We start from the raw sequence: 26,540 nt of genomic DNA, 5'->3' as shown, positions 1-26,540 counted from the left end.
TTTGCAACTGCTCTCTTTGTAGAGATGCAGAATATTGGGACATGACATTTAATTGAGATTTTCACATTATTTCCAAAAGCCAAATCATTCAGCTTTGACTATCAAGATCACTGTGGAAAAGTTAACGAGGGAAAGACCAGATATTTTTTTTCTTCAACAGAAAACTAAACTGTGCTGTAAAGATTTTTCTTAATACAAAATGGTTGTTCTACAAGTCTAAATAGATACTTCCACACTAATTTAAGAGTTGTACTAAGGTTAACAAAAGGATAACAGTTCCACTTTGCATACTTTTCTCTTATTGAACAGACTGTAACAAGATATCTTCTGGTTTTAACTGCTGCCTCTTTCTTCTAAAAGGAAACAAAGGCATGCACTGTCTTTAAGAATTACCAATATCTTACTTATACCAAGCTAGTTACCAGTTTTGTACTCGATGAACATTTTTACACTGAACTAGAAAAAACAGCAAGTTAATTGCTGCTATACTATTGCTCTAAAACCAACAGAGTTCCTTCTTCAGAAAACAAATCATATGCACAGCAATTTTATTGTCAAATTTCAGTGAAGACTCCAAGGTATGGGCATCTGGTTGCATTTATGCTTTGCCTAAAGTGGCCTTTTCTTTCAAAACATATGAAAATTCACATGATTCATGACCTCATTGCTACTTGTAGAGTTTGCAGAAGCCACTACTGAACAACTACCAGATTTGCCCTTTCAAGTGATATGCAAAAGGCATGACAAATTACCCTCAAATGTACCGAAAGCAGTCATTACAGTATCTTACACTAGCATATGTGGATAAAGGTGTAGTTTTGCATTTTGGTAAGTGGGGCTTTACACAAGCAACTGCAGCATGTTGGAATGACAGCTCCGTCTCACTCAGACACCCTCCTTTATTTGTGCTATACTACTATGCAAGAATACATACACGTGAAACACACTTATTCTATCAGTCACCATCCTGCCAAGGCACATGTGCACAGTATGTAACAACTACAACTGTGCGTTACATACTGGAAAAAAAAGTAAAAGCACCATATATGTATGTATCTAAAAAATAAAGAACACTCGTAAAAGACAGGAGAAATCACCTTGTATCTAGACAGCAAGCACACTGTAGAGCATCAGGCACTGGGTGATATTTTTATCCAGACAATGGGCAAAATACAACTTTCCTAAGAAATGCCACAAGATCCTTAACACTCACTTGCAAGAAGAGTGTGACTTACCAGTACGGTAGTATCTGGTCGCTCTCCTGAGTCTATTCCAGCAAGCTAGAAGTTCCCTTTTACAGGTGTAAAAATGGCAATTTCCAGAATTCTCTCAATTTGGGGTCTCATACTCTCAGCATAGCTAATGAATCCTCTGAATTGCAGTATTTGCTGTAATTTTTGAAATGCATACCTTATGACGCCATGCAGAAGCATCAGAATTACTCTCAGTGAATAATGAGCTCAGCTTCTCAAAGATTAAGGAGACTTGCTTCAATTAAGAAAGATGCATCTATCTTTGCCATTGGGAAATGGAATACTCTACCATGAGTCACGCACGAGTCATGAGAAAACAGTATTATTCATCTTATCTCAGCATATTTCATTTTTCAGTCAAATGCTGATTTTAAGTTTGAAGGAGCACTACTTCCAATGTTATTCATCTGCTATTTAGTTAAGGGATCACAAATACTTGCTTGTGAGAAAAACTTGTAAATAGTACACAGATTCCACCACAGTTGTAATTTTCTTAAAAATGAATGTATTTTAACCAACACTGCCAGTTTCCTTCCAAATATCCTGAAATTGAATCGTTAATGCGTTGGACACATAGGGAGTTTCAATACCCAAAAATACTTCACACTCAGCTTTCAGCACATGAAGCCATGCAAATCTTCTGCAATACGGAAGGAATTACAACTGGCCACAAGCCATTTAAAACCGCTAACACTGGAGACTGTATGATGACCGACTGAAAGAATTGCAGGAACGTATCTGGCAAAAAACATTTCAAAGCCTCCTATAACATGCTGTTCTAGATTTATTCACGCTAAACTCATAATGCTGATACCATAGGGGTAATAACATACTAACAAACAAGAGAAAAGTTACTAACAAAATAATTTTGACTTGAGGGTAAACAAATGCAAGAAGTATCCCCTGCAATACTCTTACACCTATTCTCTCTTCAACCCTGTTAACTCTGAGCTTTTCCCAAGCCTAAATATAGGCTAACTGGTATGGACTAAAAGTCATATCAAGAGAATGATGCAATAATATCTGTATTATATTACATAATTTTCTTCTTAGTAAATTAGATAGCTTGAAGTCATCAAATCATTAACTTAGAATTCTGACTCTTTTGGACAAGGATCATGTTGGAGCATTTACATCTATTACTAGGGCACTTAAGTAAAACAGATCTAAGAATAATAGCAATTAAGGAAGGCGGCACACAAGCAGTTCCTCCAGCAGCCAAGACAGTCAGACACCATCCTCCTCCAGCTGCTCAATCCTGACCCATGCTGCAGTTGATTGTGCTTTCAAAAGTGCCAATAAAACTCCTTAAGCTGACTTTGAGAAAGCATCTGTAACTACCCCCTTCCTGTGCATATTCAGAGGCCTCTGACATACCGAAGGAAACCAACTCCTTTTACCACAGGAGTTCATCAGGAAAAGATAATGCAGTCCCACCGTATGGTTTACACAATAGCTCTGAGAAAGCAGAACTGGGAAAGTTGGAGGTAAATTTAGTAAGGATGGACAGGGTTGCCATGAAGATGGCCCTTCCTTTCAATGAATCACTTAAAAAACCAGCAGGCAAAATTGGGACTTCTGAATACTAGACAGTGAAGTCACAAGAACAACAATATGCAACTGCATATATAACTTGGGAGACTTGTGGAGAGGAGGGAAGGAGGAGGGAGGTAATTTGAAGAAGGGCTGTCAGAAAGAGTAGCCAAAATAAAGTCTCTCCATGGACAACTCCACTGCAATTCTTTAATTGCATTCTGGCAACTCCATACTGCTGAAACAGACAGAGCAGATGCATTATGTGCCTTGGCATCTGTCATCTATAATTTACTAAGTAAGTGAAAAATCAGGCTATGTTATGAAAAACTAAACAGTGAACATTTGGATTCTCTTAGAAGGACTGTCAACCTCCTGAAAAGGATTAAAAAAACAACCCTGAGAACACATTGCAGATACTTTTCTAAAAAGCATACAACCGCAGGACAAAAAAAAAAAAAAAAAAAAAAAACAAAACACCAAACACCCAAAACCCTAAACAAAACAAAAAACCACCAATGCCCCCCTCCCCTGAAATAAACGGAGCAATACTCAGAAAAATCACCAGTTACAATCAAGCACACCTCCACATTAGTCCTGCTAACTGAAGCAGACCCACATCAAGAAAAGCAACAAACTGAAAGCTCTTCTCTGAGCTGCTGGTTAGTAACAGCCTCTCCCATAGAGATCTGAACATAGTTAAAATGCTGGCCGTACCTCCACTTCAATTACCCTTACTCAATAGAAGAGTAGGGGCAGGGAAACTCATCCTTCTCAGAATTAAAGTCAGCAAAACTGGGCCACAACAACACAGTAAGAACGACAGCTTATATATAACAGAACTTCTTTGGTCACAGTTATAGCCTGATGAAGCAGCCTGTATGCTTTCAGGTCTCTGAGGGGCTCAAAAAGAGACTCTCCCTCTCAATATTCACCTCTCAGAACAACTTTAGCTACAGCAGCAAAGGGACCCCATCATCACTACGTACTGCATCTATAAGCTGCTGGCAGTCAGTAGGGGATATGATTTTTACCACATTCCTACCAGGTGTAGCTATCAGCATGAGACTCTGTAGCCTAGATCCAGTCTCTGAAGTTGCTTTGTTTGCTGGCTATAATGTCCAATTTGCAATCACCTCTCCTTTCCACTTGAACCTGGGAAGAAGTAGCCTTGATCTTTCTTGATAATGTCAAGCACCACTTAAATTACACAAATAATGGAAAACAGTCTCTCAAATTGGTAAGAGAGCTGGATGTTAGACTAAAATCCTTGTAGAACAATTAGCGTTATGAACTCTATACCTGATGCTCTTTTTTATTCCTACATCCATTTTCATTGCCTTTTAAGCTCAGTGAAAGTCAAAATAAACAATTTTCTTGACAAAGGCCATAGATAAAAATCATTTAGCACCTACCTCCATCAAGATTTCATTTCAAGCTTCCAACAACCTATTTCCTAGAAACGGGGTACTCTTCACTAAAAACGCACATCAATTGTGTTATATGCTGAGTCTGCTCTCCCACCACCAGCCACTTAAGAGTTATAGAGCACAACAAGGCCAAGTAGCATAATTTGCTTACCAATCTGGATGCCCTCTCTTGCCTGAAATCTTTGCAACGGTTGCATCTTTGTTTAAAAGCTATCATGAAGCTACAGATTCTAGTATGCCACACTGGTAACTGGACTAAAGTAACAGAAAGCCAAGAAAGGAAAAAGCATGGCAAGAGTATAGCTCTTAAGAGCTTCAAGTACACACTAAAATTTTTACTTTTGTATGAAAACTTATTTTCCAAGGGAAAAAAGCTTGAAATGCTCCCTTTTAGAAAGTATTGTTTGAAGGCTGGTATAAAGGTTATAAATTTATAATTAATATTGATTGCCTCCCGACAGTATTCCTCTGTTGCTCAGCACCTTTCTAACCTTCATTGACTGAAAGAAGATGCTTATATTACAGTATTCCCTGATTTGCAAGATTGATCTCCTCTGTACTACAGTCAGCATTGATTCTGTACAGCACAAATTGTTTTTCTGATATATGCATTCCATAGCACTTTTACACAAACACCAGCTATTTAAAGTTCTTGTGAAATGATCTAGTCATAACATTACTGGCCTACTTGTACTGCACTTGCATTGTAGAACCTTTTGAGGCAACACATATTCACACACACACCTCAATGTTTTTTTCTAAATGATGTTGGATTCATCCTGATCATAAAGAAATCATATATATATACGCTCATATACGCACACACAAGCATATACCAAGTCTGCACTACCGACTGCATAAAAAGAATTAACAGTTTGGGTTTCTTTCACATCCAAAAAGCTGTATTAAAGGTTATACTATTTTTATATCATTGCCAGTTTGGAGAGTACATACAATAAGTAGTAATGAAATTCATTCCAGACTAACTTTTGAGGAAAAAAAACCTTAAGAGTCAGAGAGTTTGATGAAGGGAAAAAAAAAAAAAGAGAATCTTATTGGAACACTATATTTTCTTCTGAAGCAAGTTATACTTGACAAAAATACTTATAATTAGTTAGAGCATTTATTTACACTAGTAGTTTCATCTTAATTTTGTTTGTTTGTTTTTTAAGAAAGAAGGGAGAATAACTTTACTGCCTAGAACCTTGGAAGAATAGGAAAGTCAGTCCTACTACCTGATTTTTTTCAATTGTGACTGTTTACATTTCTGTATCAAAATCCTATTTTCTAAGAGTTCACAACTTCAGCACAACTAAATGAAACACATCTCTCCCATTTGAACTCACAATTCCCAACAAACAGCAAAAAAAGTGTAGAAACCTAGGGCAGGACTGAGTATTTAAAATTTAGGTAAATTTTTACTCCAGCAATTTTTTCAAGGGTGGGGTCGGTGGGGTTTTTTGGTGGTTTGTATTGAGAGGAATTTCTAGTAGAAGAAACAGAAGTTTCAAACCAGTTTTTTTTTTCAGCAGAACAAAGGTTTTTAAAATGGGAATTTCATGCAGTTTCCTAAAATGGCTCTGCTTAGCTATTAATGTAATTTATATTTAGCACAAGACCACAAACAGACAGATTGCTAGACTAGACTGTTTCAGGGAAGAGCAAACCACTCTGCCTCTTTACTCATGGTGTTGCTAAAATAAAGAGCATGGCAGTAACAGAGGAAATGAATACAAAACAGAAAAATACAACATTTCAAAAATGCTGGTAGAACAAATTGCACTGGAAAACTGAGAAGAGATCCAATCCATCCCTAGGTAAAGCAATCAGTAGAACATCCTTAGCTAAGTTCAAGACTAACAGAGTAAGACAAACTGCGCACTCAAATAGATCACTTCAATTTTGAAGTTATCATTTGTCTATACAAAAAACTACCTGCACACAGCAACACACAGCCTCTTCTCTTTATCCATCCCCTTGCTGAAAATCCACCGCTTTGTACCTTCTGCTCCAGTAAAGAGCTGGCAGGAGGCACCTGCTTGCTGCTTTGCTGGACTGAACACAAGCCACTACTTTCAATGTATTCTAATGTCACCAACTGGGGGCTGTTTAAATCTCTCAAAGTCATTCTGGACAGTGTAATGCATTTTGCATCATGCTACTATGGCCAGACACTGAATAAAAAGCAAAAGTTTTTACTGGAAGATTCAAGCACATCTAGACAGCAACCTCACAGCAATTTCTGCAGAACACTTCTTATCCTGACACCAAACTGATCATTCATACTGAAACCATACCAAACAGAAGAAAACACTAGTACTGACTCTCTCCACCAAGACACAAGGGGATAAAGAGACAGTGGAAATTAAGCATCTGCCTCACTGATACCCCTTCAGTCTCCTCACTCTCTTCTATTAGTTTGGCAAAGGGAAATGTACAAATACTTCCAAGTTCATATACCTGTTCAACAGCATCAGTTCCAGAATACAGCCCTAAAGTAAGGGCCTTGGACCAAGTTCCCCATGGTGTGGCACTCGCTCATGGAAAGAGAACTTTGCCTTTGACTGGTATGAAGCCATTAAATAGCGCAAGTTTGCTAAGTAGCTCAGTGCTCCTAAGCTTATGAAGCTTCATACAATCACTGATTTTTACAATAGTCTTTAATTGGGGATAAGGTCTTTCTTCATGTGTATCATGAAACTTTTACTGTCTCAGCATTCCAACATTTTTGTAAAAGTGAAAGCCATTGGAATACATTATTAATTTTGAAGGTATTAATTAAAAACACTCACTGACTTCAAAAGCATCTTTGAAACAAAAGAATCCTGAACAGTGAGGCAGGATTTGTGGTATCTGACATGACCAAGCTACATAAGTTGACAGAAAAACCCCAGTGTCTTGTATTCAAAACTGAAACTATGTTAAAAATATAACAGAAAGCAGTTCAACTCAGAGGCACTTAAAAACTTCAATGAAAATTCCTAATTCCACTCGCACCCTATTTACATTAGAGGAGTGCTGTAATTGCACAAAAATATGGTCACTTCTGGAAATTCAAGCACAAGCTACCAACTACTACTGATTCTGCCCTCAGATGCAAAGAATATGTTCATTAAAATAAAGATCTGTTGTGCTAATGAAGTCATCAATGGAAGGGATACTATGTGATGAAAGGAAGGCAAACAAACCTGACAGCACTTTGAGGTTTTTTATTTTATTTTGGTTTTTTTTATTTTTATTTTTTTTTTAATAACACTTAAAAATGAAAATTAGTATAGCGATTATTCCTAAATTGTTACTGGCCTTGCCATTTTTTTCCCCCCTTCAAAGTATCACCATTCTAATATCCAACTGCCACATACAAGCCATTTTAACTGTTTTCAACAGCCTTGACTGATCACCCCTAGGCAAGCATATACTTTGTTTTAAAAGTCTACAGAGAGACTTAGAATAGGGAATCTTTTCTACACAGAAAGCTGTATAAATAAAGAACTGAATCTGATCATTTTCATATGCTGCCAGGCTTTGGATGGATAAATGTTTCCAAAGAGCTGGCGCCTCTGTTTTGGGTAGGAGTGGGTGGAATATTGTAGGATTCCCTTTCCCTCCCCCACTGAAGCAGAATCTGGTCTCTATTAAAGGCATTTCAGCTGTAATTCTACTGTCTGAAATATCCTGATTTTATACAGTGTTGCAATTTCTAAAACAATCATTAACACTGATGAGATTCCGTTCCAGATCTGGCAATTCCGAGGTTTACTTGTCCATGCCAAGCTTAGCAGGAAAGAAACATTTTTAAGTTTTAGTAATGATGAAAGGTGTACAGATACCATATTAAAAAGATTATGCTGAGGGGATCCTAATCTGTATGTAGTGTTAACATACATAAAAATTCACTCAGCACACTTAGAACCCACCTCTCCTAGCTGCCCTAAAAAACGTTCAAGTACAATCTCTGTAGCGCAACTGAAGATACTATTTGACCTATTGAAATTACACAAACAGTACACAATACAGTATGGACTAACAGTTTTATAGCTGTCAGCAATGCAATCATCAGAAGGGTACAACTGACAAACTGTATTTCCAAGCTGACTGAGCACGTGAGCATTGGAAAATGCACTACAGGCCATAAATACAACTAACATGGGAATGCACATTTATGCATTACGTTCTATTGAGAATTCTATACAACGACCATGAGCACCTTATGTAAGTGCTTACTGATTAAAGTCCATTTGATTCTGCCTGAATGCTGCATTAGAATACAACTGAAGTGAAAGTCAGGAAAACAATGAATGGTTTGGAAACCTGATTCCTCCTTAGGAATGCACTGTAAGTCTATCTCCGCTCTCTTCCCTGCCCCGCCCCAAAAGATCCTGATTTTTATGCAGTCCTAAGATCCAGAGTGCAAAAGCTCATCTGCAACATTCCGGATCAGGGAAAGACATCCTGGTCACATAACACACAAATGAAAACTGAAATGTAAAAACCAATTATAGAGCTACAAGTAATTGAGGCAAAGGTCTCTTGGTTACACCTATTAAACATGAACAGTAAAATAAAAGATAAAGTATGCATAACAAAATGTATTGCAATTATTAAAAACCTGTATTTGATGTAAGTTTGAAGTACCTTTGACAATGTTTTTCATTCTGCTTAAACATGTTTCAAGTGAGTAATTTTTCCTTTTCTTCCTTTCTGTAGGTGATCTATGCCAGTGCTTTAGAGCTGGGACAATGACTATTGTTGTTTTAAGAGAAAATGGGTACTAGCAGCTAATAAGGATATCATTTAATAACAACCGCCTGCTGCCTTATTAAAAGCAGGAGTCTTTTCAGAAGTTATTGAATCCAGCTCCTGCAGCTGGCCAGGGACGTTTCTTTTTTGTCTCAGTGTCACAAGTTTTGATGTCTGTCATGAAGCCCCAGATGCTTGATATTACCTCAATCTCACTGTTAATTGAAAGAGTTTTTGTGCACCCTAGCTGCAAATAAGTGTTTTCTACACTTGGAAGAAAGAATAAGTTTCACAAAACTCCAGAAGTTATTTCAGGAAGCCTCATTCTTTTTCAACCTTCAGCATTCAGTAAGCACACAGCTTCTCTGTAGTAACAGGAGTGGGGAAGAAGGGCACAGCAAAGGAAAACAAATCAAGAAAAGCTTGAAGTAAATTGAGGTCAAGGACATAAGGCAGGGCTTAAAGTTCCTACTGTGTTGTTAGAATTAAGGCAGGCTACCACAGATCTTCATGAACAGCTTTAACTTAATTCTGCCTTTCTTTTGAACTGAACTTACAAGCAGGTTCCAGCTATGCTGTGACAGAGACAGAATGATTCAGGTAATGTAGCTGTTGCTCCAAGGATCCAGTGGTAGTGAGGCTTCCAAGGCAAGGATTTTGCCTTTGCTACAGCTGACATCTGACCTGGCTACATCAGTGTCTGCAAGGAGACACACACCAGCCATCCCTTCAAAGTGAGAGATACTATTCTCTGCATCTGCCTTTTCCCTCTCATTCTCATGCTCGTTGTCTTCCATTTGTACTTGGAAGGGAAGAAAATCTGTCTAATCAATTATCAGTAAGGATGCCAGAAGAATAGTAGCTTAGCAATAACAATAATGAAATTTTCTAAAAACCTGGGAAGCAGCAGACTGATCACGTTTGATTACAGTACAGTCAGGTTGTACTATACATGAAGTATAGGAAGTAGGATGAAGCAGGAAGTAGGAAACAGTAAGGGAAAGAAATTCAGAGTGTTTCTGTTTTCTCCCTATTCTCTGCCTGACCTACAGCCTGCCTTAACTTGCCAACTTTCCTTATGTATTACTCATCCTCTTGCAGCTCTTGCCTTTCTGACATCTCAGAGCAGCTGGTTTCCATTCCCTTTTCTACCCCCTCTTTTCTTGATCCCAGTAATTTCTGCTCTCATCAAGAAAGAACAAGATTCAAGACTGTGGGGCCCTAAAGAAGCAAAGAACAAGATAGGGGGAACTACACCAGTGAAATAGAGGAGTAAGACTCCCCACCAGTAAGAAAAAGGTGAGAGGAAAATGAAACTAGCCTGTGCAAGAAAGCAGACTGTGGCATCCAATTAAATTCACTGGTAATGTTTCCCACAACATGGGATAGCAAGCTACAAAATTATGTGCCCACAGCTCCTGAAGCCTTTCCTGTGTTCATGAGAAATGCAGGGGGCAAAAGATCCCTCTCTCTGCTATTAAAGTACACTTCGAGAGATATGGCAGCTCTGTGAACAAATGTATCCTTACAGCTTAAGTACCCACAGAAAAGGCCATCTACAGAAAGGAAAAAAGAATATAATCAGAGAATTCTTATTGAAACTTCAAAAACTTGAAATTCATTTTACAAAAATTAAAAACAATGCATTTTTCAGTTTTTATATGACAACATCAACCAGCAAACAGAAAATACATAACATTGCACAAACAGACAAATAAACAGAAACAATCTAAAGTTTTGGGAAAGTACTAACCAGTTACTGACAGCAGCTGTGAAACCCTCACCTCCATTTCCTCCCGATGAGACCTGTCTCTATCCTCGAATTCACGAGTTCTTCGCCGAGCTTCTTCAAAGGCTTGTTGTGCCAATGCATCCTCCTGCTACCAAACCAGATGACACAGAGTGACACAAGAGGCTACCCTTGTTTCTACCAGATAACATTTCTTTTGAATATTAAGGATCACTTGGCAGCAAAGACAAGTATGTCCTACAGGATCTGCTAGAACACAGACGAGTTCCAGCAAATGCCAATATAGGTTAATGAAATAATACTCACCTTCATCAATGCAGTAGAGATAACCAAAGCTGCAACACAGCTACTACTAAAATACATTTTCAAAGGAGAACTGCTTTTCAAAAGTAGTTTAAAAAGGGGCTGTTTTTTTAAAAGCTAGGAATTCTCAAAAGTTATATGAGATAGGCAATACATTTTACTCTCCTTATAAAAGTAATTTTGAAGACAGTATTCACAGATATATCTAGACAGAGTTCACTAGCATCATTATATAAATAATGGTAATTTAATTCTCTGTCATTTAAAAAAGTATTATCTAAGTTACAAACCAAATAAATCCTTCATTTTATCAAAAGCTGCTGACGATGCATCAGGATGAACATTCGTAATCCTTTTGTATCATTTAAATTATTTAAATTTAGATGCATAAAGTGCAAAGCAGAAGTTATTCCTCCACTAATTTGTACACATTCACATACAATGCAGAAGAAACCTGCAGGTTTTCAACAGCCCCATTCCTTTTTTTTCCCAACAGTGGCTTATGCACAGGAATAGATTTATTAAATTAACACTCAAAAAAATCCTTTGAATCATGTTTTCTGTTAGAAAAGGTTTTAAATAAAGTGTTATTAATATGTAAGCCATTATTAATTTGGTTACAAATTGCTTCTCTTAAAGAGACCTTTTAGCACATATTTTGCTCAAAGTGAAAATAGATGGCTCTGTTCCCTTCAGACTCTTAAAACGTTCAGAATGGAGGAGTCAAGTCTAAAGAGGTTCCACAAAACAGTAAGGGATAAACTGTATTGCTTCTCCCCCATCCTAACGCCTCAGCTGTAATTACTGCTAACTCTGCTTATGATTCCTACATACATATAAATGTTATTTTCAAGTCAATAGATTTAAAAAAAAAAATCCTAACCTTGACTGTTAGAGGACAAAAACATGTTGAGAACCCAACTAAATTTTAATATATCAAGGGATTAAGTGCATAAATTTTTTAATTTAAGATAAAGCATCCCTAGTCTGAGAGAATGTTAAATTGCTCTTTTTGCCATCGGCACAATCGTGCACCCTGAAGCTACTTTGTGAAATGATGTGAATGACTGCCCCTGGTGGCCTAACACAGTTAAATACAAACATCTGTCAATCAATAACTCTGCACAACCAGGTCCCCAGAAAGCTATGCTGAAAGGCAATGTTTAAAGCTGCCAGTAAGATAACATTTTAACACTACCTACTATTTTTAAAGGTAGAATTTGGCCTTTATAGCCATCTTAATGTTCATGCAATGCATAGCAACCAAGGTCAGACAGTAGAAAGTAAGTTTGTTCTTAATAATGCAGAAGGAGAGAGATAAAATAGATAAGCTTGACTCCCAGATGACTACAGAAAAGCTGCCTTATTTCTCATTTACAAAAGCTATGTATGTCTTTATTACCCTCTTTTTTTCTTTCCTTTTTTTTTTTTTAAACAGACTGGAATGGAAGTAATTTTTTTTAATAAAAGATTTTTGCATTTTATCATAATTTAAAGTGGTAATGAAATAAATGGCTAACATATAGCCTCAGCCAGAATATTTTAAAGAAATGGTCATAACCAAAAGAAACTAAATTAGGAATTCATAGGAAAAGAATCAGTATGTTGACATCCAGAATGAACACATGTTGACAGCTGAAACACTGGTTTACTAATGTCTGAGAAAGGGGGAAGCATCAGAACACTAAGTAAAACAAAAGAAAAAACCCCTACTCTAGGTGATGTGTTATAACAGAAATTAACAAACGTGTCAGGATCTTGTACAACAGGAATTTAAACTTTTTTTTTTCAAATGTCACTCAAATCTAGTAATTATAGCCTAGCGAATTTGGCTGTTTGAAACACAATCATTTATCTATCTTAGTTTGAATCAACAAAAATGCTCCTGGTATTAAGCTACTAAGAAAAAGAAGAATAAGCAAAGCATGAGCCATATCAACATGAGAACAGAACAAAACAATTCCCCAACCCAGAAAAACAAAAAAACAACAACAACCAAAAAAAAAAAAAAAAAAGAGAAGCTTAAACACACCCCCACTCATACACATACGCCCCCCCAACAGCCTGGTAGGAAAAGACTTTGTGAGACCAACCATTTATAACCATCAAATCTACATAGCAAGAATGCTCTATTACAGATGATACACAAAAGTACTGAAGACAGAAACAGTCTTTTAATGACACTCAAGATAAATATCAAATCCAGGGAAATTTCAGTCCCAAATGGGGAAGACATTTAAGTATGTATGTAGAGCTTTGCGAGTGCTAGTCCACTGTAGGTGGACTAACTAAGTTAGTCACTGTAGGTGAACAAGCAGGTGAATCAGGGCCTCCAGTAACAAAAAGATTGCTTAGTAGTAAGATATTAATAGGCTGTGAACTAAATAGAAAGAACACTAGCTTAAAAGTTACAATTAAAGTACTTTATTGTTATGCATGTGGTTTTTCTTCCTAAAATATTTTTTGACCTGGTGAAGGATAGTATAATTTCCGAAGTGTGGCAGCAAAGAAAAATTTTATCCAATGCAGTATTAGTTAGTAAGAAGTGGTAAGAGACAGGAAAATGCAAGAGCATTACATTTATATAAGGCAAGCCTTCCAGAAAATGGGAGTAAAGGGTATGTATGGGTGTGTGAGAATGCAAACAGGACCTCTTACTACAAAAGACAGTAGGTACCACAGACACTACACTGCACAGTACGAGGCACTTAAACCGTTCTGACATCAGTATTATTTTGGGATCAGAGTCAGCAGTTAGGTCAATTGTCACTAGCAATATTAAAACAGTTTTAAAAAAGGAAGCAAAATGACAGATACAGGAAAAAGGAAACTGAAGAATGTAAAAGATCGCCCAAATGTTTACAATACTAACAAATACATACATAAAAAGCACAATGCAACATCAAGGGTGCAGCTACTTCTCTGTGTCTGTATAGTGCCTTACAACACCAATAACGCTTCAGTACTGCTACTACTGTAGCAAGTAAGATGACCAATGACCTCCTTGTAATTGCTGAGAAGCACAAACTGAAACCAAATTACACACCTGTAATTGAATGCAAACATATCTGTGTAGATCCACACTGTGCAATACCTCCAGCTCAGCACCCTGTACTCAAAACTCAAGAAAGCACCGACACCTGAGAGCGTGCATACATTCCCTCACACACACACAAAAAGAATAAATCACATGATCAGTGCACAAACACTTTCTGAAGACAGCAAAAAGGAATTCTCAAGTGTAGTTAAGACAGCATGTACACATCAGAAAACTAAAATAATCCAAGAGCATGCAAAAACATTTATCGGGAAATTAAAAAGAGAAAAATTGAACCCATAGGTCACCTGACCACCCTTCTTTTTGGAAGGGTGCCCACTTTTTTCAGGAACTATCCAATTTTGGAAAAGAGTGACACTATCTCCTTCTGAGTGCACGTTCAAATCAGTCTCCTCTCAGTTCAGAAGTCATATGACTTAGCATTCTGTATCAAACTTAATTGTCATAGATCAAGAATCTTGGGATTTATCTTGCACAGTCCTCAAGGGTCTACATTTGACCTTGCTTTGTAAGCCATTATAGTCTAAAGGCCTTCTAGTCAATGGAGTGTCTAGCAGTTACTCTCTTTCCAAAGAACACACTGCTGCAACAGGAACTTAGCTAGCTCAAATGCCAACACGCCGCTTTGGAAGAAGTGAATGCCACAGCAAACAGTAGCATTCAAGTAAAAGCTTGGTTCTGTGGCTTTTCTGGCAGATTAACAAAAGGTGGCAGGACTGTTCTCAAACTAGCATACCCTCTCTTTCTAGGCATCCTGAAGACAGCATGCAGGGCTGTGACTATTTCTAAGACACTGTTTTGATACAAAGTATTTCTACTTAACCAGAACACAGTCACAATAACACCATCTGATTAATGGGCAAATTGGTTTCTTAAGTTAGGGAGAAGCAAGGCACTACAAAGCTTATAACTATACAAACTGCCATATAAAATTTGATTTGAATACTTCCAGCTCTTGAAAAGAAACTAATTAATCAATATGCCCTCCAGTTCTGCATGCCTGGAATAGAGGAGTGCTCTTTGATTCAGGTGGAATCAAAGGGTTCCTACTGTGAAGTAGTGACCAACTGTGGCTGTAGAAGGACTAAGTGGAAAAATGCAAGGAAGTGAGGGCTGAGAACGAGGAACACAGTTGAAATAGAAAATGCATTTATTTAACTCGGTTCCAGTGCACAACTGACAGAAGCAATCCCCCGGAGGACTTTGTCCCCCTGGGGGACACAAAGTGAAAGTAAAGCTAATTTGGAAAAGCAAACAGTCTGTGTGAATAACAAGTTTTTGCAAAAATCAACCATATGTATAAAATACAGGAGGTGTAACAAAGAAAGACAAAGGGAATCACTAGTGTCACATAAATCAGTTCAATTATTAAGATGAGTGAGTTGTTTTGGTCCCTGAGTTTAAGGAAACAAAAGGAAAGAGATAAAGAAAGCTCCAATTTTATGGATGAAAGAGACAGTTACTATTTAAGAGACATTGAACAGTGGTTCAAAGCGAATTACTCAAATTTCCAGAAAAGTTAGGGGAAGTCATGATGGTCTTGGGTGAAAGAAGAAGTCTTCAGAGAGAAGTTAGGAGAAAACAGCTATATACAGGTACAGAGTAAATTATTAAGAATCATTTGCTGGCATACCAATACAGAACTTGGGGAGGGGAAAAAAAAAGGCTGCAGGAAATTGCTCATCCTTCTTCTTTTCTCTGCCTGCTTAACAAACCCTTGTATTCATAAGCACTTTGGACCACGCCTTCATATATTTCTAACATTTCTAAATTATCAAACTACAGAAATGAACTGCCGAGTTCACCATAAAATATAGATTGTAAGTCATAACTCTGGTAACTGATGTTACTACATCCAATTTACTGTCCCCTGCAGAGACAGGTGATCTGCATGGAAGCCCACACAAACCTAGTGATTTTAGTATCAGTTAAGTATCTTTGTTACCAAGCTATATCTCAAAAGCAAAGGTCTGTCTCGAGTCTGACTAGATTAAGGAACCCTACAGCTGTGTAAGTGAAACTTAGATACGCGATATGCACTTAAAAAGTAATTTCCTCTGTGTTTACTCTGTTCTTGTGCATGTCCAAAGATTCAGCTGCTAGACAGTCACTCTGGTGGTAGGAAGTAGGTAGATAGGAAACAGGTTTCTCAAAAGCTGCCATACCTTAACAGAGCAGAGTCTACCACTGTTAAGAGAACAAATGGAAAAACCCTATTCACACCCCCCATATGTAATAAAACAAAAAAACACTTACAAAACCACCCTAAAATAAACAGCTAGAATAGACTTGCCCGTTAAATTGTTTCACGTTAAAGACATAGCTTTTCAAATACTTTAAGATTTACTACTCTGTAGCATAGTAATAGTGCTAAGTCACCAACAAAGTTGTAAACTACAGATGATTCCTGCCCCTAATATTTTCTTCTAATATAAAACACTAGTTTACCTACAACCACATATTTCTGAACTTCTATACTGTAAATTTTCTTTGGAATCTGTACTCAAGTGAAGACAGAAAACAAGCAAATTATAATGTGTGATCGCTACCTGACTGCGTGTTTCCTTCCAGAAGGACAAACAAATGTCTAAGGCACAGCCGCCATGAGCAGACTGTCTTACCTGCGCTCTCTCTTCATCAAATTCCAGGCAGCCCATACCATCCAGTCTCTGTAGATCTATCCAGCCTTTCCAGATTACACAGACACCATTGAGAATCATAGGTGCCTTCAAATACACCTGAAATAAAAGCAAAAACACACGCTATGAATTTGAAAGCATTTACACACATGCCTGCACAACGAAAATACCGATGTGGGAAGCTTCCATATGTATTCTTAGAAGAACATCCAAACCAGCTGGTAACACGAGACTCCACTTAACAGCTTCTCCTGCCTCCTTTCCAAGAACTCGTTTTAATCAAGCGAGTGCTGTAACTTTTGCCTACTGTACTGGATGGAATAAATTTAAGCTGTGTTCTCATTTTATAAACTGGCGTGCACCAGGATTTGGTTAGAACTCTGTTACTGCTTTCAGTTAAAGTAACTGTTTTTCTTGTCAGCTTACCTTTGTGTCACAAAGAAAGTGGCATGCTGCCAGACAGGGAAGATCCTTTACAGCATGTTTAAACGGTTAAATGAACATGTGCTTTCCTACTCCCAAGAAGCACTGTATTTTACCCCAATACATGAGCTCTTTCAACAAAGAACAAGCACCAGTTTCAGTCCTCCTCAAATTTACAAACTAGTCAGAGTTTAGTAAAATACACCAGATATACACCATGCTAAAAATAAGAAGTCTTCCTGTGTCTATTCTAGCATTTGTGAAAGGCTTTTCAAAAGAAGCAAGAGCAGATGATCAAAACCCATCTACAGCATCAATGTGCACAGTGCCTTGAGCTGCAGCAAGGAATAATGCATGAGCTTAAGGCCCTACATCTAGATAATGGTAGATGACACAGTGATTTAAAGCAGAAGTATTTCCCCTTCTAAAGACCAGAGATTAATCTCCACACAGGAAATTTAAAAAGAAGCAAATACAACACTAAATGAGTTTGACACCCTATATTTAATGACATCAGCCTTAAAAAAAAAAAGCAAAGTTATCTAAATTGCTAAGGAAAAAAAAAATTTAAAAAATCAACCTCCAGTAGTTATTTCAGCCTACTTGGCAAGTCAAACCCCTCATGAAACAGAAGTTTGTCTATGCTGAATTGCCAGAGAGGCAAACCATGCATACAGGCCAGTACTCACTTCAGATTTAAAGACTGCCTAAACATTCAAAATCCTGTTGAGTCTTTTTGGTGTTCAGGAGTGGCCCAGCTAGGTAGGGGAATTTTTACACAGCACCTCCTCTAATAGCTCTAAACTTCATCCTCTGGCAAATCCTCAAAGTATAATTAATGTTTACACTAGGGAGCATTTCAGTGCACCCCAACTGTGCCTACCTGCTCAGTTCCACACTCATCAGCTAAGGTCACTCAAGCAGAAAAAGGAAAGAAAGAGTTACATACAGGACGTACAGAAGGAAGGTAAGCCTTCCTTATGCGAAGGCTGTGCTGGTAAAATTAAGCACTGAACAACATGAAAGGCAATCCATAAGTGGAAGAAAGGGAACAAATAACATGAAACCAACTGACAAACAAGTAGTGTTATTTACCAAAGAAAATACACATTTCATCTCCGAGCTTGATTTTTACAACTTATCACACTTCAGTATGAAGTGATATACTCTAGCAGTTTTAATTAGTACAATATGCCGTAGCTCAATAACAAAGAAATAAGAGTTAGTTCAAGCATATCTTCGTTATATCAGTTCTCCTACTGCAGGCTCTTCCCACTAAGAAGATCACAGACTGGTTTTCTGCCCTTGTATTCACAGACTAGCTATGCAAGTCATCACACCTATGTCTTCCGTGATGACAGCACACTATGCAGGGTGCAGATCCACCAGCCAACAGCCTTTGCAAGCAGAGGCGTCAGAAACAGCATGAGTAAGATGTGGACTACCAGGAAACCACCTCCCACAGACCTCATTTCAAGATTAATAATTTCAAACATACGAAATACAACATTACTCCCTTTCAGCACAGTCTTCACTCATTCATCTCAAAAGAAATAAACGAAGTACGCACCATGAATTTAATAGATGCATTTAATTAGTTTAGAAGTGAAAGACAGTTAAAGTGGCTATTAGAATCAGAAGTCATTCTCTTCTAAGAAGAATGCAGAGTAAGTCAAAAGGGAAAAAAAGGCAGCATAACCTAACTACGGGTCTGTAAAGATGAAACAGTCTGCACTCTAATGCTAGTTTCTTTTTGTGGAAGGAAACAAGCATTTTACTGATCTTCATTTAGGGTTTACATTTCACCTGGCCTCCCCTATCTTTCTGGCCCATAACAAACGCCCAGGAAATCAAAAGTAACATAGGACTTCCCACAGATGACAAAATCTAGCTTTTCAAGTTGTCCAGAATGAGAGTATTTTTTTGTTTGTTTCTTTGACTAGGAATATTATGCTGCTGCTAACTGCCTTGTTTCAGTGGCTGTTCAATTGCTTTGGTCACTGCAGCTGCCAGTGCATTACGTGCAAACTCCATAGCTCAGTGCAAACAGCCAGCAGCTCAGATGCAGCTGCTGAGGGCTCAGTACTTCAAATGCAATGCCTTACGCATCACCTGGAAGCCTGAGCAGTGCTGGAAATTCTGTGAAAGTCTTCAGAAGTCAAAGGGGGAAAGGCAAACAAGTTGACAGAGCCAATGTGATTACTGATGCCTACTACCTGCCCCAAGTGACCAACAGCTGAGCTGCTGACAAAGCAGTTTGTGAATCACTGGCATGCAGCCTGACCTTCTGAGATAAAGTACTCTGCCCCTGCTCCTGAATCAGAGCCCTTAAAGCCTTACACAACTGGATTCAGTAGGTCTTCAATACTCAGATAATAAACATTTTTCACCTCGGAAAGGATGAATTCCTTAGCAAGATATTTGAGTCTTGAAATTACTATATAATCATTCAAATTTAGTATAATTCATATTGAAACCACATGTGCTTATGCATGAACTTTTCTCTCATTAAAACACAAAATAAAGCATACTGGTGCTTTTCCCTTTATTTTAGAGAAAGGAATTTAGACTCCTTTTCCCCCTCTCCTCTTTCTGGAGAATGGAAACCACCTAAGACTGTAGCCAAAACCGTTTAACCACATATTTCCTTCTTTTCAGATAAAGCCATGCCAGTTCCCTTTCAATTTCCAAACTTAACAGAATTTTATTAATAAATTACTGCTTTTGTCTATGAGCACATCATCTGTTATGGTACCTCAAAATCGAGCACAAAGTTTTATTTTAAAAACTTTCAGAATTCTCTAGTCTGAAAGTTGCTTTAAGACAGTCACAGTAAGAGAGCAAAAGTCAAAAGCCACATTATTTCTATAAAGACCCCAATTTCCCCTCTTAATATTACTGAGCTATACAATTTGACTAAAAGTAGATAAAATGATGTTTGTTAGAATAACTCTTTCAAGGTTTTGTTGCTAATCCCAGATTAACTGCATTTATATAATTTTGTAAATCCTCCCCACACCTTCGGGTGCTTTTCATAATAATATCTGGAAGTCAGTACTGTAAAACTCAGACACTTAGGTGAAAAGCACTGGAGAGCACTAGGAAGAAGGAGGGGCTGGAAGTCGGGCAATTACCAACTTTATATTCAGCAGACTAATTTAATGCTACATAAAGAAACACCATTAGAGAGATGTACAAGAGGAGAAGACAGATTATACAGCTGCCTCCTTTTAGAGTACAGTCCATCCTATAAACCAAACAAGGTATGGCTTTTCTGACAGTAGACGGTTGCGTAACTAAGTTAAGCATTATTATACACATGTTGAAGGAGGAGAAGTTCTCCCTCATTCTGCACCCTCATTTTCCACACACTGGCACAGCTAAAGCTAATTAGTTTGATTTTGAGACCAAGGTAAACTGTCACATACTGAAATCTGCCATTTTTACTAGCTTATACCAGCTGAGTTTTTGTTCAGGTGGCCGTTATACAGAAGTTTCATTTCACCTCAAACTACATCTTCCATTTCAAACTCTTACTACAAATCAAAGTAGCGTTAGAATTTTTTAAACGAGAAAAGCAGGCATGTTACTTTTACACTGGCAACAGGCTTTTAGTGTTAGAACAAATACTCTGCTTGCTGACTGAACAACCAGCAAGAGTAAACTCTCTCCTCTCCTGGCAGATTATCTGGATGGAAGATGTACAGCACCAGAAACACATGTAAACTTGAGAAGGTGCTGCATGAATATGTTACGCTCTAAGTTGTTGAGCTGTGTTTGTGCTTTCTTGGCCTACCAGCTGGCTTGATCTCAAAGACCTCTGTGCCACATATTCAATATATACTGTATCTCACCTTCCTTTTTGTACTCTTTCAACTAATCTGCTATTTCTTTTCACCTGCTTTTAAATGAGCAACCCTCTCCTCCAACTTCAACTAACTGGGCATTAGCTTTATTGTTAAAAATAGGCAGGGACTTGGCTCCTGAAATACCATTCGTTCATATTTTAAAAAACAAACTTGATTTGAATATAGTGAAGCAGACAGAGTACAATTCTCAATGACCTCAAAAAAAGCTGCTTTAGTTGAGCACAAGGCTCAAAACCTCAGTTTCACATCCTATTTTAGTCCTCTAGTAAATCCTTATCTCATAACACCAGGGTATTTAACTGATGTGCTATAGATATGCTATCTGTATGCTCCATCCACACATCCTGCAGTTACAGAAAATGTTCCTTCTCCCTAAAGCAACCAAGCCATTTCCTCCCCCAGAGATTGCACACAGTTCTCACCACCCACTGACTAATGAATCAGCATGCTCACAACGGCCACGGCCACCAATGGGCCCAACTTCACCCCCCCCAGGAAACACCAGTCCCCAGTGAAGTGGTGCAGTCCCCTCCCTTCTGTTTTCATTTTCCCAGCACACTGGAGCAAAACACATTCTTTCAGAAGAGGCTCAGTTCTGACTCACCATATGCCTCACCACACACACATCTGCCCATTCATAACTGCTCACACAAGCTGCCTCTCTCTTGGTTGAGCCAAGTACGTAGGTCCCAGTTTTGATCCCACCTTCCCCTGAATCATACCCCACTTTTAAATATTTAAACAGCAGTCTCCCCAGTGACTTCATATATGAAACACTGACCACTAAGAAAGAAACAGCCATAAACATTTACTCCAAGTAAGAAAGATGTTATATCGGTTAAGGCTAATCTCATCATTTCAGCTTCTCTTAACGTGGTCTGTATACACTGCCCAGTAAAAGGAGACTACCTATTCAAAATGTTAAAATTGGAAATTATGTATTCATCTGTTTCCTTTAACAGAAATTTGAAAGGAGTATATATACATTTTCATAAATAAAATGCCATACAGATTTGGCATGACTGTTTTGAAATGTAAAGTTGAGTCACTCCTCCCTCCCCAAATACCAGGACCCCCACTTGCGTATCAATCAGAGAAGAGTTACCAGCCTGGGTTTCAAAAAGGGGGCAGAGCATGAGAGAGGAAGCAATCTATGAAAGGCAAAAAAAAAAAAAAAAAAAGAAAAAAGTTTTTCTATAACTTTGCAACAGAATTTAGACACTAAAATCCTCAGTTATTTGGGGAGCAAAACAGGACAGTATCTTCATTAGTATAACAACTGAAGTTACAGCAAAAGCTGACAACTCCATACAAGGCTTAAGACTACACTTTTAGATACTGATCACTCATATTTTAAAAGAAACTAATGAAAAACAACCAAGTCATGGACAGAGTTTACAGCACTTATCAGACTTTGTCAGCCCAGTTCTGAAACAAAACCTTTGTAATGTAGTTTTAACTGGGAATGAAACAGTAAATAGAAACAGATGAAAAGAATCCCATTTAGAAAGTCACTATGAGTGAAATAGACTTTTTAGTGTTTTCAATCTTAGAACAATAGACACATCATTACAAACCGTAAGAGCTAAAAAATCCAACAAATTTAGACCAATCCTTCTGTCTCATGCCTCAAAGCATTATTCTTCCTTTAAGCATAAAAAGAAAATGTTTTCTAAGTTATTTTGAAAGCTACATCTTGAAACAGCTTCCACTATATGAAAATGAAGTTTTGTTAAAATTTAAACCTTACACTATTTTGTAAAAACGCAAAGGAAGTGATACTTCCTGACAAAACAAGAGTCTTTCCTAAACAGTTGTACATGGATGAATGAACTGTGGCTTTCAAGATGAATACAGCTCTAAGTTTCTCAAGGGTGGCACCTATGTCACAACTGTATTACACCACCCACAACAGGCCCTTGCTGGTTCACGAGCGGCTGCCAACATGAGGCTTCCGGACAGTGCTGGCCAGAGCAGCAGGGCTGCCCAGGGACACCACGGTGGGCACAGCAGACCCTACAGTGCCCAGCACCATCACGTCTCTGCCTGTGACCTGTTACTATAGCTCTTCCTTTTTGTGATCACACAAAGACATGTCACTTGAAACTTTAGACTATGTAAATAATTTGATAAGCGGCTGGTAAGATCAGGAATGACTAGGCCTATTGTAGTGCATGAAATATTCTTTGCAAAACGCCCATTTCAACTTTTTAGTTTTCCTCTTTCCTCTATGTTACCTACAAATGCCATAACACCTGCCCAAAAAAACAAACGCACATAAACCAAAAAAACCAACCCCCCAGGCATTCGTTTTTACAGACTACAAGAAGAATTTCTGGAAAGAAAGTTTTACATTCAAAATGAAATAGGGTTACTCTATATCATCAGCTATCACAAAGGTCGACTCCTCAAGCAAAACCAGAAATATTAACAAAACAATATCCTTGCTAAGAGTCTCAATCTAGACTGTTAGGCTTAGAAAAAAAAATATGAAGAAAATAAAAGTTGTAAATGCAGTCTTTCACACTACAATGTTTTAAGATCACAAAAAGCAGTGGCAATACAAACTTACCAACTGTGAACAGCAACATATCTTGAAGAAAAGAATTTGCTGAAATACAAAATATCCCATGAATTGCTAACAGCCTGTACTAGAATTTTAATAGCAACAAGTAAAAACAGCTGAGCACAGGGCTAAATAATTTAACTATTATTTGCAGGGGGTTGTTGTATATAAGCAGTTAAAATTGTTGTTAAAGATTTTAAACCCCTGTATTTTCCCCCCTTTAGAGCAACATATCCCTTGTTCATTCTGCTTCTGCATACTGAAGCTTATTAAGATAAATTTAAAGCTTAAAGTGTATTAGAAAAGTTGCAAGTATGATTTAATTTCTCAGAAAGATTTTTTATTTAGTTTGACCTTTATCAAAATACTGTACCTGCCAGACCCAGGAGTCAGAGGAATACAGGTTTTTTTAATGCAAGTTTTAGACTCTTAAATACATTCCCGCCCTGCCCCCCGCCCCCGACACCTATGAATTTATACACACCTATATATACATGCTAATATCAAAGTGATTCAAATACAGCTTGAAATAGTAGCTTAAGGCGTTTCACAGCCAAAGTGGGGGGAACAGGACACGACGACAGGATCAAACCTTAAAGAACTTGTGCTGTAAGTTCCACTTGAGAACACCAACAACACAAAAATCTATTTTAGCTCTCTAATTATAGCAGAAGGTGTTTTGATTAACAAATGTTATAGCATTCCCTTAGTGTATTTCCTCAGGAAAGAATGCACTCCGATTCACAACTGGAAAACCATCTCAGAAAATACTTTAAGTATGCTTATATAAATCACCTGTTTTTATTACAAATAAAACTAAAGTTTTGGAAAATGCCCATCTAGATAAGATTCAGATGGAGCACAATCCATTTTTACAATTCTATGTAGTAAAAATATCCATGTATGGACTCACATTAAAAACATCTTTGTAAGTAGTATCAGAGCTGTGACAAAACCTCTCTCAACATGCTTTCTGTATTACTGAAATACTACAATGATGGTTTTTGTTTTGGTTTCTAAAGCTTCATAAAGAACAGCAGAAGAATCTTCCTCACTTTACTGGAGAGACAGAATTTACAAGTCACTTTTAGAAAACCTGGTATTTTTATGGTTTTTTGGTTGTTGTTGTTTGTTGGGTTTTTTTCTGCATAGTTAGCTCAACTATGTAATCATGACTCCTTTTTGAAAGCTGATCAATGTTTCATTAAATTATGCAGGTTACTATTTCAGTTAACTAAAAACCAAGTCTATAAGAACAGATAGGAAGCATTAAGGATGTCAGAACAAATGTGATAAAGATCTGTGGAGACTACACCGTTTATTCCTGGATTAAGATCACTGGTCAGTACTTATGCTTAGAAGTTAACAGAGAAAAATACTAAAATGCCACTGCACAGAAATTATATTCATCATTTAACAACAAATAAGTCTCCAGACGCAGTTCCAAAATATTGCAACTGCTGGACTGAGCAGGAAACATACACTACACTTGACCAAAACACTCCTAATACAAAGCAAAAAGTAGGTGGCTTCTTGTTTTTGCAGCATCATTACAAAAAGGTCCAACACCTCCCAACATGAAATGCATCTCATGCCCAGACTCACTCCATCTGCCTTTAAAAAGACAAAGCCAACCACATAGCTGGAACTGAGAATCAACAAAAATGCAATGAGGAGAATTATAAGGATAATCTGAAAGGCAAATACACGCCAGGGTTTTCCCCTGTGAAACTTTACCGAGTCTTTACCAGTATATCTTTACCACTAGATTCTACATGAGAAAGATGCTGGATTTTACATCTACTTTCCCGAAACATCATGCATTGAAAAAAGACCCAATTTTTCTTGCAACATTTGAAAAGAATAATGTTTTTGCAGCAAAATATTGCTAGGAGACTGCTGCTGTTTTGCTGCTGCAAGTAGCATGCATGCATGCAGCTGACAAATGCTTATGCTCACAAAACCAGTTAACTAACAGGGACACACTGTTTTCTGCCACGTTGACAGAATATATTTTCCAGACGGAAATTTCAAAATTGGTTAGGAAATTACTTCTTCTCAAGCTTTCAGAAAATAGCATAGCAAAAAGCAGCTATAACTAGAAACTCCAACAGAGGGTTCAGAGAGGTTTATCTAAAACATAACATTTACACACCATGCTACCTGCATGCAAATAAATAGCCTATTAAACCTCTATTTTTTAACTGAAAATTTGAAACGTGTAATGCAAGTATACTCAGCTAGAAGGTACCTGATTTTGGCAACATGGGCAAGCAACTAATAAAAACCATCCAGGAACTGACTTGAGTAGAAGGGGGGCAAGAAAAGTTGCCTCTTCTGCCCTTTGGCTTTTGTTAGTTCTTGAGCACTTTGACAGCCTCACCCTTCCCCCTTAAGCAGGATTCAAGTCTGGAAAAACTGCATGGACATTTATTCAAAAAGTAGTACTGCATCCAGCCTTAAAATAATGCAAGTTAGTATTTTTTTGTCTTTTGTATACCATAACAACTACTTAGCTTTCATCACCAAATAAAATTTCATAGTGTCATAATTACTCTGTAGAAAACTATCAGCTTCTGTAGAGAAACATCATTAGCAATGGCTGTAAATTTTCTTCAGAGTAATTAGCACTTTCAGATATATGTTTAATACCAAGTTATTCAAACAGCAAAATCCTGAAAAAAAATCAACACAGTTATAAAGATAGTGAATAATATAAATACAGCTTTGGTTAGCCAAAATGTAACAAGAATTCTCCCAGCACAAGACCAGGAAAGGATAGAACCAACAGTGTATGATCCGCAGGAGAGCGGAATGGATTTAAATCCTTATGCACTATTTATTTTTGTTCCCTATAAACCACCTACTGATTCATTTTCTTGAAGTTCAAAAAAATCTATAGCTGACATGAGCTATATTTCCTCAAAAGTCTGATTCTCGAGTTCCAGGTATCAGAATAGAGCTTAAAAAAATTTC

At 37.6% G+C, this 26,540-nt stretch overlaps 1 protein-coding gene across 6 annotated transcripts in view; it reads right to left on the bottom strand.

Moving 5' to 3' along the window:
* The window catches only part of CBFB (core-binding factor subunit beta), a 44,578-nt gene that overhangs the window by 4,628 nt on the left and 13,410 nt on the right, over positions 1–26,540 (bottom strand). For 2 of the 6 annotated variants that reach the window (XM_072872177.1, XM_072872179.1), the window contains 2 exons: positions 16,689–16,805; positions 10,710–10,836 (listed from right to left, as the gene is read on the bottom strand). In XM_072872177.1, coding sequence (XP_072728278.1) covers positions 10,710–10,836; positions 16,689–16,805 — 244 coding nt within the window. The remainder of the gene's footprint in view (positions 1–10,709; positions 10,837–16,688; positions 16,806–26,540) is intronic. The other 4 variants (XM_072872176.1, XM_072872178.1, XM_072872180.1 and 1 more) reach the window with 2 other exon arrangements.

The sequence above is a fragment of the Ciconia boyciana genome, chromosome 9 (genome assembly GCF_034638445.1).
Source record: "Ciconia boyciana chromosome 9, ASM3463844v1, whole genome shotgun sequence".
Taxonomy (NCBI): Eukaryota; Metazoa; Chordata; class Aves; order Ciconiiformes; family Ciconiidae; genus Ciconia; species Ciconia boyciana.
Note: the sequence above shows the minus strand (reverse complement) of the source record. Positions and strands in the feature narration are given on the sequence as shown.